General features: G+C 37.1%; 1 protein-coding gene across 1 annotated transcript; it reads right to left on the bottom strand.

The window, feature by feature from the left end:
- Nucleotides 1–53: 53 nt before the first annotated feature.
- On the bottom strand, nucleotides 54–10,987 carry LOC144020946 (voltage-dependent calcium channel gamma-1 subunit-like). The gene is made up of 4 exons (XM_077524876.1): nucleotides 10,750–10,987; nucleotides 1,630–1,704; nucleotides 485–631; nucleotides 54–411 (listed from the first exon to the last, which is right to left on the bottom strand). Exons 1-4 carry the CDS (start codon nucleotides 10,985–10,987, stop codon nucleotides 179–181), a joined length of 693 nt encoding a protein of 230 aa, XP_077381002.1. The 3' UTR covers nucleotides 54–178.
- Between the last annotated feature and the right edge of the window lie 6,458 nt (nucleotides 10,988–17,445).

The raw sequence follows: 17,445 nt of genomic DNA, 5'->3' as shown, positions 1-17,445 counted from the left end.
TAAGAAACAAATTGAGAATAGGAAAACATCGTACATATTTCTGAAACTATAAAAAAAAAAAAAAAAAAAAAAAAAAAAAAAAGACCTACATTCAAGTTGTTTAATGGCTGAGAGGTAAACTTCCCATCATGGCTACGGTCCTTCCAACTCTCGTTCTTGTCTAATTCCTAACGACCTTTCACTCCACTTGCTCGGGCTCAGCGTCCATGCAGGTCTCCCACGGGTTCCTGGGCATTTGCGGCATGGAGAGGATGAGGAGGGCGATGCCGGTGATAAAAAGAAGGACGAAGCCGCTGCAGGCGCAAGCGAAGGACCAGCTGTAGTAGTACTGGATCCAGATGGTGTCCTCGCTCTCGATCATGCGTTTGACCGACTGACGCATCACCTCCAGCGAAATGAACGTACACAGACCTGGAAAGAAAAATACGGATGAGTTGCACACCTGCGCGGTGGTGGTGCACGAGGAGACACCTGTGACACCTACCTGCAAAAGCAAAAAACATTCCGGAAGGTTTGAGGAGGTATAGTCTTCCTTTCCCTTTCCCCGTGCATGAGCCAATCAAACACAAAGTCCCTAAAATCATGAAGGCCAGACCGAAGATGGAGATGGCCGCAGCAGATATGTTGTACTCTGTAATGAGAAATGTATTTTTTCCCAGTCATTGAATAAGACAAACGGAAAAACCGGGGATTCTACCTAAGAGCTTCTTTTGAAAATTGTAACTAATATTGAATTAAGCATGACACACACTGATACAGAATGCACTAAAGATGCACTAAAATCACTCTCAACAAGGATTTTCTCCTCTGTTTGTATGTCACAAAAGACGACGGCATAACTTCATTCAGTTCACAATTCAGGATTAACACTGGGGATCTATTTTTGTCGACAGGTGGCCATCTACTCGGTGTAAAAACCAACACATCCTCATTTTGGTGCTGAGGCAAGTCAAGTTGGTGTCATGTTTTGGTTTTGGGGGTTTGGATTTTGGTTTAGTTTGGGTCTGTTGTCCGGTTTTGTCTCCCCTCGTCTCATCACAGTTAACCTCCACCACCTGTGTGTAGCTCCCCTCCCCGTTCGTGTTGCTAATTAGTGCCCTCTGCCTGCTGTGTTTCCCAGGTGTGTTTGTTAGTGTCTCGTTAGTTTTAGTCAGTGGGGTTTGTTCACCCGTCAAGGTAGCGTTGTCTTGTTCTGTTGAGGTGTGCTGTCCTGATAGTGGTACATCTGGTCGGGTTTCGCCACGTGCTCATGGTTACATGACCATGCCATGAACATAAACGCTGATTTTATACCAACACAGCACTCACGCAAAAGTGAACAACACAACGATGAGGCAATCATAAGAGAAAACTTGCAGCGTCCGTGTCCCTTGGCAGAACTTACAGACTGTTTGTGAGTGTTGGAGGATGGGGGTGGATGCTGCTTATGTTAATATGAATGCCTGCATTAGCATCTTTAGTTTTGGGTGTGGAGGCGTACGCAACTTAATGCACGTATTTGCACCATCCGGTGCATCTGCTGCGGTGGGGGCAGCTGGGAATGCAAATGTGGCAAGGGAGCACAAGCGCACGATGACGGATTGAAAGCAGCATTGTGGGAGGTTGGGTCAGCCACAGGAAGAGACTCACCTTTCTGTGTTTTGTGTTCAAATATCTCCGTGTCCTGTCCTGGTGTGAAGTGGCCAAAGTAAGTGCAGTTTTCATCTAAATGGATAAAACAACAGAGTTTAGTTAAGTCACATATTCATTTGTTTATTATGAAAGCAACAATGCAACAAGCTGTACAAGACATTGGCATATTCATATCTCAGTTTGTGTGCTGCAAATTCACGGTTATGGTTGGACAGATTAGGAGAAGACAGTCTAGTCAAGTCATCTTTATTTATATATCGCTTTCAAACAGCCTTAGCTGTCACAAAGCGCTTTAAAGAAACACAACAAAACGAATAAAAAGCAGTAAAACTGAAACGTTCTTTGTTATCCAAGTTTTTCCATCCATTTTCAACTAATCCTCATTCGCCTTATAACACCAAACGTATCATATTAAATACATTAAAAAAAAAAAAAAAAAATGGCCGTGGCATTTTGACTTAAGCCCGGACCGACTCATGACTAACGTAGTTCTGCCACTGATGTTTATTGATAATCGTGCGGTTTGCTATATGTATTCAAACTGGATTAACGGACTGGTCCCGCTAAATTGTGGGCCAGTCTCTTGGGGTAAAATGGAGGAAAATAATAAATAAAAAGCACTGCATCGGCCCCAAAAGAGGCCGGCCCACCGGGCATCTGCCCTGTATGCCAGGTGGCCAGACCAGCCCTGCCGACAGCTGTCATTTCGTTTTACAACTTCAAACTTAGAGCTCGTGTGCAACACTTTCCACAACACAAGCAATATAAGAGCAGTCGAGGGAGCTGAGAATGCAAGTTATGTTCCGTATTATTTATTGCCTAGCCTCCAAATCTTTTCCAAAATCCTCGTCAAGATTTATCCCACATGCTTTAACTTTTTATACATCGTGCTCCACCTGTTGTCACTATACATGGTGAATATATGTACGTCTATCAGTAACGTCACACATTCTCACGTCTCTACCACATTTAACACCTGGAAGCTAAACATACATCAGATGGAAAATATAAAATGTTAGGACATATTAAAGTCCAAGAAACTGTACCTTAAATTTGCTTCTTCCCAAGACATTCTAATCTAAACAATCATATACAGTGTTCCCTCGTTTATCGCGAGTGTTACGTTCCAAAAACTACCAGCGATAATGGAAATCTGCGTTAATTAAAAAAATAATAATAATAAAATCCTCGTTTTGGTATGATTTTTACTTTATACAAATGTTTTGTACATCCTATATGTTCTTTTTACATTTACATTATTTTTTCCATTAAAAATGTTTTTTTTTTAATTTACTTATACAACACAGTATATATATTTTTTCATTTATTATATATGATTTTTCGCTTTGGCATGAGTTTTTGTTTATTTTGAATGCTTTTTCATACATCATTTATGTTTTTTTTCATTCAGTCATTTTATTCTATTAAAAGTATTTTTTTTTAATTATACAGTGCAGTATATATTTTTTCATTTATTCTGTTTTTTTTCTGCTTTGTTATGATTTTTAGTTTATTATGAATGCTTTTTCATTCATCATTTATATTTTGTTTTATTTACAGTCATTTTTTTCCATTAAAAGTATTTTATTTATTTTTTTACTTATTATACAGTGCAGTATATATTTTCTATCTCCGGAATGCAATGTCATGGAGCAACAGGACAGACACTGTTGGAAAGGTGTCGTCGAGACGAATCCGCGGATTGTATGTCAGACGTAAGGTTCGAGAGATACCGCACAAAGACAAAAAATAAATAAACAAACCAAAAAGCACGCTGTAAAAAAGCAGCGAGGCCGCGAAAGATGAACCCGCGATAAACGAGGGAACACTGTACTTCCAACTTTGTGGGATCATTTAGGGACGTTTCATAAAGGCATCTATGTAACTGTGTCGTTTTTGTCTAACCTCCCATAACAACTGTTCATTCACTGTCACTTCACACAACTGAGCTTTTCATTTCAAAGGCAGCGTGTTTCTGAAAGCACACGCATGTCTGATCGGGAGAAAGCCGTGTTTTCAGGCCAACGTATTTGTGAGATGGAGTGAGAACGTTGACGCGTGTAAGCGAAAAGCCGCTGTGACAAATTGCTATTGCATGAGCTCATGCAAAGTGCAAGTGCATGTCAGTGATGCGGCTTGTGCGATGAGGTTCAACATGCATGTGGATTCTTAATCCCGCTTTCCCATCACTGTGATACATCAGTGCAATGCTTTCATATGGGAATACTTGTTATCTGTTTGAGTTTTATTAGGCGTGGTGAAGGATTTGTTCTCCAACGTAAACTATTAAGATGAGTTTGAAAGAATGTCACATGGAGCTTGTATGGTAAATAAATACATGGTATAAAGCAGTGAAATATTTTCGTTGAATTATGTTTTACCAGTCAATCTCAGCAGTGTGTTTGCAAATAACAAGAAGAAGTTTGTTTTTAAAGAAATTTATATAAGATAACTAAATCCTGGATTCACAGCGTTATCTGAATGTGCACGGAAATTTCGTTACTTCCAATTCAGCAAATGGTATTCATACGCAGTCCTGCCATAAAACAAATAAGGAAACAAGAAGCTCTTCAGTACTAAAATGTTTCTAATGAAAGTGAAACTGGTCTTGTTTTCGAGGAGGGGGGAAAAAAGGTTACTTAGCAACAAGATCTGATTTGGAGGACACACTTATTGACTGTAGTTTTACTTCAAACCTTGTCAAGCCTTGTGAATTATAGATAGCTTTGAGTGCTTGCAAGAAATGCGATTAACGTACTACTCGCGTTTAAGGAAATTCAAATCCTTGCTTCATTTTGCGTCACTCTTTTGTGGGCAATATGTAAGTACATCATGTTAGGACATTTTCTATCTCACTACAATCAGACTGTAAGGCAGAAAGAGTTGGAAATCTTTGCAGGCCAAGTGACTTCATTCACTGAATCTTGCCTTTGGATGTGTGGTTAACTGGTGCCTGGCTGCAGTTGTTACAGCAAAGAGGAAAAAAAATTAAACATTAGTTTATTGCTGTCTACTTGGCTGTGTTGACAAGCTCTTTAAAGCCACTCTTGTACCTTCTGTGTCATCCATCCAGGGATCATTTGAGGATGTTGAAGTAGTCGTATTTCAGCACATTTTATGTCACCGGTCTTTGTTTTCATCCACAGTAAAGGGCTATTTTTGGTTTGAGTCTTTTTTTAATCTTATCACAGTATGGTTGTTGTCAAAGTATGATAACACGAGTGATGAAAACTTCAGTCAAATGATGTTCACTCGAGAAAATGTAATGTGAGAGCCTGTCAGTGTTTATGATCAATCATAATAAAATACAATAGTGGACCACAGCATTGGCTATACATCAGTGGTGTCCAAATCCGGTCCTCTCGAGCCCCTATCCAGCCTGTTTTCCATGTCTCCCTCCTTCGTAGCTGAATCTAATGATCAGCTCATCAGCAAGCCAAATAACGATCATATCATGAATCAGGTGTGTTGGTGGAGAGAATTAGAGCCGCACTATATCATACTGAGAGCTGATTATAATATTTAGAATGCCTTATTGTGACAAGAGACACAAACCAGTCCTTTCAGCGTGATGTTGGCGTGGCCAACCAACCACTCAGAGGCCACCATTTTTACAGTCTTCCTATAAAGAGCCACATCATAAACATGGGCACACATAAACTGCACCCATCCCGTCACCCCACTCCAAAGATCTCTTGTGCATGTTTTGACAAACTCCCCTTCATTGTACAGCGCTTAAACCTGTGCAATTTTCCAAGCAAGTTGATATGAGTGCTTGATCAATTTTGGGAACAACTGTGTCTACTTTTCTATAAGTAGTCTATAAGACAGAATGTCTATAAGACAGAATGGCTTGCCATTACGTTCAACGCAAGCTGTGAGAACGTCCTGTGTTCATCCTCATATATTTGTTTTGTATTTTTTTTCCCACACTCATTTTGAGAGCAAATTTGGCAGAGCAGCACTGCTCAATAATTTTTTCCCTCCAAATAATTTGCGTCAAAGCGCATACACGTGATAAGCACGCACTTGGTACCTTGGTTAACGAATGTTGTCGGCTCCACCATTTTCGAACGAGCCCTCCCACACATTGCGCTTGTTCGCACAGTATGAAAGGTCCGCACAACAGTGTGCCCATATTTGGAAGTGCCAGGAAGTAACAAATGAGGCTTTTCCTGTCAGGAAGTGTGGAGCGAGGATGTGGTGGATGGACCCAATGGCGGAGAAACAAGGCAGGGAGACAAACAGGAAGGGCGACGTGAGGAACTTTATTAACAACAAAGATGGTGACGGACATGACTTGGTTGGAATGTGAGCAGACTGATCGACATGACTGGACAGACGTGGACAGACTTGACGGGACGTGGGCAGACTTGGCAGGACGTGGACAGAGTTGGCAGAACAGACTTGGCAGGACGTGGACAGACTTGGCAGAACAGACTTGGCAGAATGTGGACAAACTTGGCAGAACACACTTGGGTTGATGTGAGAGAGGAACACTTTGGCTTGGATGAGAGAGAACACATGACCAGTGGTAGAGACGCTTGACCAGACGTAGAGACACTTGCACCGCACCACACCAAGACAAGACAAGACAAGACAAGACAAGACAAGACAAGACAAGACAAGACAAGACAAGACAAGACAAGACAAGACAAGACAAGGCTACCCCAACGCATGAACAAACCCCACTGACTAAATACAACACTAACGAGACACTAACAAGACACACCTGGGAAACATAGCAGGCAGAGGGCACTAATTAGGTCACACATACTGGGAAGGGAAGACACACGCAGGTGGACAAGGTTAACGATAACGAGACATGGGGAGAACTCAGGACAAACACTACAAACAAAACCTAACCCCATGGAACCAAAACATGACATTTCCTACTGAAAATTTTATATACATAAATGTAAATTTCTAAACTTTTTATTCAATTTTTTTGACAAGTATTTTTCAGTCTCTTAACAAGAGACAAGTATTTTAAGTCTCTTAAATTGAAGAGAGGGAAAAAAAACATTAAAAGAATAAATCAACATTTTTAAATCTGAAAAGTTAATCCATCATCATATGCTTAAAGACACTTCAACAAAGTTAGAGTTGGGGTTTGTATTTTCTAAAAATTTCACACCAATATTTCCCTTTTTAGTGAAAATGAATATCGGCTCCAAATATCGGTTATCGGCCTTCTTGACTACAACTAACCAGTATCTGTATCGGCGCTGAAAAAAAAAAATTGTCTATCTCTAAATCAAAACAACAGAATATTTGATACAGCTCTTATATTGGAACTCATTTAAATGTACCTAATACAATGGCTGTTGAGTATATACAAAATTACGGAGCTGTGACACTCCAAATGGGAACCCCCCCCCCCCCCCGGAGCTGTGACACTCCAAATGGGAACCCCCCCCCCCCCCCCCCCCCCACACACACACACACACACACACACACTCCACCAGCAGAGAAGACTGGCACATGCTCTCTCCGACAAGAGCATGTCCTGTGAACACTTTAAGGAAGCCAAATGGGAGCAGCCGTTTCACTTCACCGCATTACGCCTTGCAACTTTTGTTGAGTGTGGGGTAATTTGAACGTCGGGAAATGTGAAGGCAGCAGGGGGAATTCTTTCTTTAGTGGGGTGGCAAACTCTGGAGCGCGGTCGGCTTCTTACAGGTGGCGCCGCCACTCAAGAGAAGACCCGCACTGGTCATGAACACTTGTTTGCCAAGACAGCTGAGTATTCGCGGGGCCTATATTTGTATCTGTAATGTCTGGCGGCCGCAGACTTTACATAGCATCATATCACATCAGGTAATAATAAATAATAATAGATTTTATTTGTAACTTTTTTATATTTATAAAATAAATCTCAAAGTGCACAGGTATATAAAGTACATTATATGAATGCTACATATGTTTCTGTGTGGAGACATGTTGAGTTCAATGTTATTTTATGTTTATATAATTCTCATAATTCCTTCCTCATTCCTTCCAGTTGTGATGCAATAAAGAAAGTAGAATAGGTTGTTAGCAGAAGTGAAGAATGTACAGGAAGTTATGTGAAGTACGACAAGTCACATTCAAAGTCCCTCGCAAAATTGTACTCATAAAAATGCTTAATTTCTTTTCACGCTTAAACGCTACTTAAAATTTGTCCTGTAGTTATTATTAGGATGTATTAGTTTGATGCTGTTCTCTTTCCAATATTCCCAATGGGGGAAAAAAAAAACAGTTTCATATTTCAACACGGCTGCACTGTAATCCTGCAATCAGTAAGACCTCAGCAGTAGCTCAAGCCATATTTTCCCGATGAGAGTCTCACTATGACCTCATCTCACCGCATTACTAACGGTATTAGTCCTGCTTTTTATCACTGGCTTTTGACGCCACCCTTAAAGACTTGCGGCTGTGATAAACAATAACGTTCCTCTCCAAATACAGCAAGCGGCCTAGGAGACGCCCGGCGAGGTTCACCACTCTCAAGCGGGTTTACGCAGTTCGTAAACAACGGCTGCCAGCGTGGCGATGGCCGCTAATCTGGCTTTTTATTTTATTTATGTGATAAATGATTTAGCTTCGTTAACGCCATCAGTTGCAATTTGCTGTCGTCGTCTGAATGTCCCACAAGACCATACTGATAAAGATTCATTTTTCCAACCAAAAATAATTTTAAAACCTTTTTCAATTTTGTTAAAGCACTAACAACTGTCTACAAGTGTTTTTTTTTTATTTGTTTACTAACAAAAAGACGAAATCAACAAACTACTTGTTTGAAATACAAACATTTGTTATAGTGTCAGGATTACATACTTCCTGTCTAGACAGGTTAAACTAGAAGTGGAGAGTAAAATCAGGCATGTATACTTTAGTGTAAAGGCTGTTTTTAGATGTATTAAAGCATTTGGTGCATCATCATTTACACTGAAGCACTGCTTGTCCTGCAAACCTATGCTTTGTATATTCACTGACTGTGGTGTGTTGTAACCTTGGTTACAAGCGGAGGCTCAAGGCCAAAACAGTTGAACGCTCTCCCTCATTTGTTTTGTTAATGCACTATTTTCTTTCCTTATGCATACTTTGGCAAAGGTATAAACCTGACTCCAACATATGAACTGTATAATTAATGAAAAATAATCTGATAAAAAAAAAAAAAAAAATCTCAAGCCAGCACCACTATACATGGAATAGCAAATGGTGGTCTTGTCTGAGTAGTATGTAGAATGGATGGTTTGGTATTATACAGTATTTTAATAATATATATGTTTGAGTAGGGTCCAATCACTGGCTATATACTGTATCTGCATGAGTCTGCTAACTACAGTCTTCCCAGGAGGCTGAAAATGCACGTGAATGTCTGTCACCCTGCCGATTGTCCCAAAAAGAAGCTTTGACAACATCATTTGTCACTTTGATGCTCCGCAGCATATTTGCGAAGCCCAAATAATGTTTGAAAATCACAGAGTTGGAACTCAGTGGAGGAATATTTGAAATCGTGTCAAGTGCAGAAACACAGATTGCCCTTATACGAATGTACATTTTGAATGATGGGTTTAAGTTTCCAACTTTAAATTTAGGTCATTTTTTAAACCCGCCAACTTCCATATAGCTAGAGAATGATAAGAATAAAGCTTGGCTGCAAACTCCAATCATAAGCCATATTTGCGGCAATGATATTTTAGTCACAAACAGTTGCTCTCTTCTTACGCTAATGAATCCATCATTTTAATTTGTTTTGGACGGGACTTTTTGTGATTGCACTCTCCATCTTGCACTATGCAGTCTCTTATTGAGCTCAAAGTTTCTATACTGTCAATTAAAAACTCACCACTCAGCATGGACGAATAATAAGCATGTTCTTTGAACGCCAAACAAGACACAAGTGCAAAATATTCAATAAAGATTGTAAACCTGCAGTATGGTTAGCATGGTTTTGGATTTTTAATTAGTTTTTATTTTGGTTTAACTTTTGTTTTTTATATTCAGCTACTTGTAATTAATTTTTAGAGATTTTATTTGTTATTTGTTTTCATTTTTTTGTTTTTGTTTTAGTATAAGTTTTAGTTTTTTACTAAATTGTCGAGCGCAAGATAAAAAAAAATCACATCAACTATCGAGTAATAAAGTAAACTAAAATTCCCTAACAACTGTTCAACTTTCCTCTTCCTGTGTGACCACACAGTAATACTGAAATAAATACATTTAAAATAGGGGTGTCAAAATTAGTGCATTAATTTTGAGTTCATTTAAAGTTCCTTTAACGCCACTAATTTTTTTTTTTTTTTTTTACGCGCGATTTATGACCGCCTCTTACTTGCAAAGTCTCTACTGGGGGAATTCCAGTTTCAACGCAGCAGACACATCCAAAATTTAGCAGGAAGAAATTTCATATTAATGCATACATTTGTGGAGGCTGTGGTCAAGTTGTATTTTAAAATGTTAAAAATGTGCGGAATTTAACAAGTTACTACATGTTAAAGATCAGATAGTTCTTATGAAAAGAAAAATGCACTGAGCTGTCACCAACGTCTTACAAATGCAATTATGCCATCTACTGGCAGAAATATGACCAACACAAATAAATATCATACTCGTTTTTTACAGTACAGCATATAGTTTTAATTTTAACTCAATTTTATGAATTATTATGAAATTACTGTGTCAATGACTAAAAGATGCAGACATATTTCTATTAGTTTTAAACATTTTTTCACTTTTATGTTAACAACAGTATAAAAAATACAAAATCTATATAAAAAAATCTTATTCAACATTTTATTGTACGTTTAAAACAGATATAAAATTTGTGATTAATCGTGTGTTAACTATTGAAGTAATGCGGTTCATTATGATTAAAAATTTTAATCACCTGACACCCCTAATTTAAAATAAACCTCGAAAGTTCATGTATGAAAAGAATTGAGGAAAATGAAAGATATTTTCATTTAATTTTATGAACACAAAGTTTTTTCAATTCTCAATTTAGTTTCTTTGCTACTTTTCACGAATGGCCTTGACGTGCACCAGCATCTCTGCTCTTGCTAGCTAACGAGGAACTAAGTGGATATTGTCCAGCAAAAAAAACAACCTGTTTTTGCAAGCTGACCTCACCTCCAGGCAGGGTGATGGGTCCGCAGCCATGCTTCTCCTCGTAGACGTCAGCGCCGATGTAGATTTGCTTCTTGCACAGCCTCCAGAGGCCAAAGTGGGCCGCCTCGCACGTGTCATTGACCCTCACCACCTGAGGGCTGAGCACGGCCCAGTAGTCCGTCACCACAGCCGTGAACATGCAGGCCATGCCCACCAGCAGCACAAAAATGGCAATATTTATCTTGGTGCGCTGTTCCATACTTCCAGGTGCCTCTGTGATCAGTCTAGCGAGAAAATCGTTTGTCGTATACACATTCGACGACTCTTTCCACTTCACTGACAGCAGCAAGCGTTTGAATTCTCGTCTCTGTGTCTGCGTTTTGAGTGTGTGCCTGTGCTTCCAAATGAAGAGGGTCAAACTGCTCCGTCCCACTAATGCTCCTTCTGATGCTCGCTCCCACTGAGGGGGCTGCAAGTTTAGAGGCACAGCTGTTGAGGTAGATCAGGAAAGCTGATGACCAAACCAACTGTCTGCCTGCGGCCAAAGGGGATAGTGGCAGTGTTGGGTGGTTGGTGGTTTGAAATCGGGGTAGGGGGGCGTTGTTCATGCTATAAATGTGACTGATGAGTCAAGCTGTGCGCCTATCCCGTTGCTCACATGTGTGAGTAAATCGGACCATAAAAACACTGAACCTGGTCAAAATTTAGTAGGATTTCATAGGAATTCACTCAAAAAGAGCCCAGTTGGGCAAAAAGACCATCCGCTAACTTTTTTTTCCCACAAAGCAAGCTAAAAAAAAACAAACAAATAAAATGAAAATAAATAAATAAATAAAATAAAAAGAAGAAGAAGAAGGAAAAAAAAAAGGATAATTTTGTACCAAAAAAAAACAAAACAAAAAACAACTCGGTAAATAACCCGATTATGTGTCAGAAAGGGCCAACAACTGCTATTTGGGTAAATTTAATCCAACTTTTTTTTTTTTTTTTTTTCTAAACACGTAATACAAAAAACATCTACCCATCCCCAAAATTTATGTATGTAATTAATTAATTACTTTTTAGACAAAACATGACAAAACAACCCAAAAAAATGGATTGTTTTGTACAAAAACAAAGAAATAAAAAGCAAACCATTTATTTTTCATTTGGGTCAATTTGACCCCAGCTTTCCTTTGAACTCAGGCTTTTTCTCTCTCGTGCCTTCAAAGAAAACCAAATCTATAGATGAACTAATTTTTTCTCATTGGATACAAGAGAGGGCTTTGTGATCACAGGAATCCCACAGTAGCACACTGTCAGCACCTGATTGGCTCGCTCAATGAGCTATTAACTCGTTCTTTATTTCAAAACAAATGATTAGTATCGGTTGTAATCACGCCAAAACTTGTAAACTTGTACTGCATGACACATCCTTTCCAAAGTACACTGTACTTCTCCCTCTGGTTCGACTTCCTTTCGTCCCCATCCAATCACAAATCACACTCTGTTACCTTCATGACCTCGCAGACTGTCGGAAATTACAGATCCAGATGCTTGCTTCTGCTCATCTAGTCACGCTAAGGACAGTGTTAGACCAAGAAAATATTTTAGCAAATAACACCGAGCACTGAAGTAGACTACTAATACAAACTAGTAGATGAACCTCCACTCCTTTGAATTCTTTTTAAGTCACCATTTGTTGCGCCTTAAACTTATAGTGAAACAGTCTTTGTGAGTTCAGGCTCACACATCCATCAACTGCACACACCTGCTTCCTCACGTGACTTTATGTTGATAATTTAAGACCATGGCTCCATGATGTTAAGTGCGCACACACTCATGTTTTTTGTTTTTGCGGCGCAACAAGGTGGGCAATGGTACAAACATTTGCTTTGCCTACTTTGTATTGAGGAGTCATCAATCACAGCGTTGTCTTCACCCTAACCAACTTGTTTCCTCAGATTTTTTTATTTAGTTTGTGTTATTCCTTGTGTTTTAATACTTCACTTTATTTTGTTGAATTTGGCATGATTTTGGGGTCCTTTCCATGAGTATGCAACAGTATTTTGCTGTTACTGTGACTTTCTACAGTGATGCTATATCTTAACCCATTTTAACTTTATGAGATATCAAAGTATTTTTGATGCAAAGTGATATAATTTCCTTTAAATTTCATTTGTTGTTTTTGCACAGTAACCTAATTAGGTCAAGTGTCAATATCCAGTGTGTTGGATGATTCAAATGAAAAGGATATACTGTAGCTCCGATTGCTCCCGGCGAAACTGAACCTCATCACAGTGACAGATGTCACCCCTTGTGGTTCCGGATTCACTGTATGGCATCAATATCCACAGGAAGCAGGGAATAAAGACCCCTGCCGGGAGAAATGTCAGCCATTTTACACTTTGGAGAACTTAAGAGGAGAGCTGGTGCCTGTGGAGAGGCAATCTCACCAGGGGGTGAAACTCCATCTGACTTCAACATTTCTTCATGGGTTAAAGCCAAATGAAGTTCTCATCCTTTTGAACTGACAAATGATTTCCTCCATGGGGATTTTTACATTAGCTTGTGTGGACCTTACGTCTAAAATTTGGATTGTTTGGCTAGTGTGACGAGTCAGTGTGCTTGGTATATTTTTGAGCTCCACTATGACATGATATAAACTCTCAATAATATCAATAATAATTAGAATCCGGCTCAATAAACATAAAGTTAAAGCCTCAAACTAGTCAGGAAAGCTGCAGTTATGCAGTGCTGTATTATGAAGTGATGAAACTCAATATTAAGGGAAATAACCTTAAAATATTTGATTATACGGAATATAAGATATCTGATTTAGAAAATACCCTTGACCCAGATACATTTTTTGGTAGCAACAATTATGATATCGTTTGTGAGTATTATACAAATGAACAACTAAATGTAAATATAGATAATGATTGTTATGCACTCTCAATTATACATTTTAATAGTAGAAGTCTACATAAAAATGTTGCAGAAATTAAAGAATGCTTGCGTAAAATTAACAAATTCCATGTAATAGCCATATCAGAGACATGGCTTGAAAATGAGATAACAAATGATATTGAGATGGAAGGATATGAACTGTTTACCATGAATAGGGAAAACAGAAGAGGAGGAGGTGTTGCAATTTATGTTGATAAGGTTTTTAAATGTAGTAAAGTTGAACATCTGACAACTGCCATGGATAACGTAATGGAATGTGTGACAATTGAGGTACACATGAAAAATGTACCAAATGTAATTATAAGTTGTATATATAGGACACCTGGGTCATGTCTTGACACATTTAACGATAAACTAGCAGAAATTCTTAGTTATACAAATGATAAAAAAACGCGAATAATGTGTGGTGATTTTAACATTGACCTGTTAAATCCTAATGGACACCAGAAAACAACCGACTTTATAAATATGATGTATAGTAACAGTTTATTCCCTGTCATTACGAAACCAAGTAGAATAACAATTGATACAGCTACACTAATAGATAATATATTTATAAATAAAATAGATTTTAAAATAGAAAGTGGACTCCTTATTAATGATATAAGTGATCATCTTCCGGTCTTTGCAGTTCTTCATGATTATTTTGAAAAAAGAATTATGAAGCCGTCAACTTACACAATTGAAAAAAGATTAACAACACCTAGGTCCATGGCTGCCTTTAAGCTGGACCTAGAAAAGCATAACTGGTCTGAAGTCTATTCAAAAAACGATCCTAGCACTGCATATAGTGAATTCCAGTCAACATTTAACTTTTTATACAATAAACACTGTCCAATAGTTCAAATTAAAAGGAAGTATAAAGGTCCAAATAAGGTATGGATGACAAAGGGGATAGAAAATGCATGTAAAAAGAAAAATATTTTATATAAAAGATTTCTTAAAACAAGAACTATGGAATCTGAAACAAAGTATAAGACCTATAAAAATAAATTATTAAATATTATACGTATAAGGAAGAAAGATCATTACCATGCATTACTAGAGCAGAATAAAAACAATATGCAAGAAATATGGAAAATACTAAATTATGTAATTAAAAATAGATCTAAAAAAATAAATTATCCAGAATATTTTATAAAAGATAAAAACAGTGTAATCGATAAAATTTCAGACATAGTCAATAACTTCAATGAATATTTAGTTAATGTGGGTAGAAATTTGGCAAATGAAATTCCAGAGACAAGAAATAAACATGAAATAGATAAGTACGTTGTAAATAATTCATCCACTATGTTTTTAAATGGTGTTAATGATATTGAAGTATTAAATGTTGTAAAAACATTAAAAAATAAAAAGTCTACCGACTATTTTAATATTGATATGACACTGGTAAAAAGTATTATAGAATATGTTGTAAAACCTTTTACATATATTTGTAATTTGTCTTTCCAAACTGGTATATTTCCATCAAAAATGAAAATAGCAAAAGTAATTCCTATTTACAAAAGTGGTGATAGACATATATTTAGTAATTATAGACCAATATCATTGTTGCCACAGTTCTCAAAAATTCTAGAAAAATTATTTTTATATAGACTGGATAATTTTATTGAGAAACATAAGATTTTGAGTGAATATCAGTACGGTTTTAGAGAAAAACGGACCACCTCAATGGCAGTCATGGAACTTGTAGAGGAAATAGCTACCAACATAGACAATAAAAATTTTACTGTTGGGATATTTATGGATCTAAAGAAAGCATTTGACACCATAGACCATTCTATATTAATGAATAAATTAGTGAAATATGGTATAAGAGGCTTAGCATATAAATGGATAAAAAGTTATTTGGATGATAGATATCAGTATGTGCAGTTTAAAAATACAAATTCAAAACAATTGAAGATTACTCATGGAGTTCCTCAGGGGTCTGTGCTGGGCCCTAAATTATTTATATTGTATATGAATGATATCTGTTGTGTCTCGAAAATACTCAAGAGTGTCTTGTTTGCGGATGATACAACTTTCTACTGTTCTGGAGACAACTTGAAGCAGCTTCTGACTACTGTGGAGTATGAATTAAGTACAATAAAAAATTGGTTTGATATGAATAAATTATCATTAAATTTAAATAAAACCAAGTTCATAGTTTTCGGTACTAGACCAATCACTCATCAAGTTAAAATTAGGGTGAATTTAATTGAAATAGAAAGGGTGTATGAAAATAAATTCCTTGGAGTAGTTATTGATGATAAATTATGTTGGAAACCACACATAGAAAATGTTAAAAGGAAAATGTCAAAAATCATAGGGATACTCTATAAAACCAAGGAGGTCCTGAACATGAATTCACTATATACATTATATAATACATTATTATTACCATATTTGACCTATTGTGTGGAAATTTGGGGAAACACATATAAAACAAATACTGACACTGTTTTTAAATTGCAAAAAAGAGCCATAAGGATTATTAATAGATCAAAATATACAGAATCAACACATCCACTATTTATTAAATTAAATACAATGAAATTTTATGACTTGGTTGAGTTTAAAATAGCACAAATAATGTATAAAGTATACAATAATCTACTCTGCCACAGTACTCAAAAGTTGTTTGAAATTAGAAACTGTCCTTATGATATAAGGGGTACAAGTGTATACAAAAAACCCAAAACAAGAACAAATATTAAGCAAAGGTGTGTCTCCGTTAAAGGAGTTAATTTGTGGAATAACTTGGGAACCGAACTGAAAAGATGTAATTCACTTGTTGAATTTAAAAGAATGTTTAAAAGTAAAATTCAATATTATTATTTAAATCAGATATAAGTTAAGAAGATTGTAGAAATGATTTATTCATTTACTTATTTTTCTTTGATGTATAAATATGAGTGTAATGAAATTTGTATATATGTGTGTTACTAGTGTATTTTTATTTCTATTTTTAATTTATTTTTTTATACGAGTAGCATTATATTTTCTTTTATTAAAAATGTAATTTATTATAAATAAGTGATAGGATATGAAGAATAAGGGGTAGGACTGGATAAGTTTTCAACTTCTTCCTACTCCCTTGAACATATACATAGATATTTATTGGATGTTTCTTTTATTTTATTTTATTTTATTTTTTTTACTTTTAACTTTGTGTTTATATAATTATACGTGTATATGTGCATATGTTCAATAAACTTCAAACTTCAATATTATGGGCCACTAGAGGACAGGGAAGGGAGGAGTAACATTGTTGAACCATGTCTGAGATAAGTGCTCCGGTGTGTGGGTGTGTGTGTGTGTGTGTGTGTGGGGGGGGGGGTGCCTTTAGAGAGTGAGAGGGAAAAAAAATCTAAATGGATGTGAAGCAAATTTATTGACATGCAGGACATTTCACATAAACAAAGACGCTACTCCAAAAATAAACACCCACCGGCTGTAAATGATTTCTTTAGGGCGTGTCATTGTGTGATGGTGTTTCACTATCACGAAGATGAGGTATGAACTGTGGTGTCATCTTCTATTTGTCACATCATCCCATCAGAATCCACACCCCATGTGTCATTCTTGCACCTCCAGCTAATGCTAACAAGCATGGCGGCTATGTGAGTGCAGAGAGAGGTGACCCCTGCCAATCTCTTGTCAATTACTGAAGGAGGTACTGAACTGGACACAACAAGCAGGATTAGAACACGAGCTTTATTGTGGATAGAAATGTCAGAGCAGATCCATGGATGTAAATTAAACTGATGCACAGAACGGAGA

This window comes from Festucalex cinctus, chromosome 6, assembly GCF_051991245.1.
Source record: "Festucalex cinctus isolate MCC-2025b chromosome 6, RoL_Fcin_1.0, whole genome shotgun sequence".
NCBI classification, from domain to species: domain Eukaryota; kingdom Metazoa; phylum Chordata; class Actinopteri; order Syngnathiformes; family Syngnathidae; genus Festucalex; species Festucalex cinctus.
Note: the sequence above shows the minus strand (reverse complement) of the source record. Positions and strands in the feature narration are given on the sequence as shown.

Bases quoted from the DNA above. Each gene is read 5' to 3' on its own strand.
- LOC144020946 (XM_077524876.1), bottom strand. From the start codon at position 10,987: ATGGAACAGCGCACCAAGATAAATATTGCCATTTTTGTGCTGCTGGTG. The intron at 632-1,629 runs GTGAGTCTCTTC...TTCTCATTACAG, and splicing joins TGAACACAAAACACAGAAAG to AGTACAACATATCTGCTGCG. The intron at 412-484 runs GTAGGTGTCACA...TTTTCTTTCCAG, and splicing joins AATGTTTTTTGCTTTTGCAG to GTCTGTGTACGTTCATTTCG.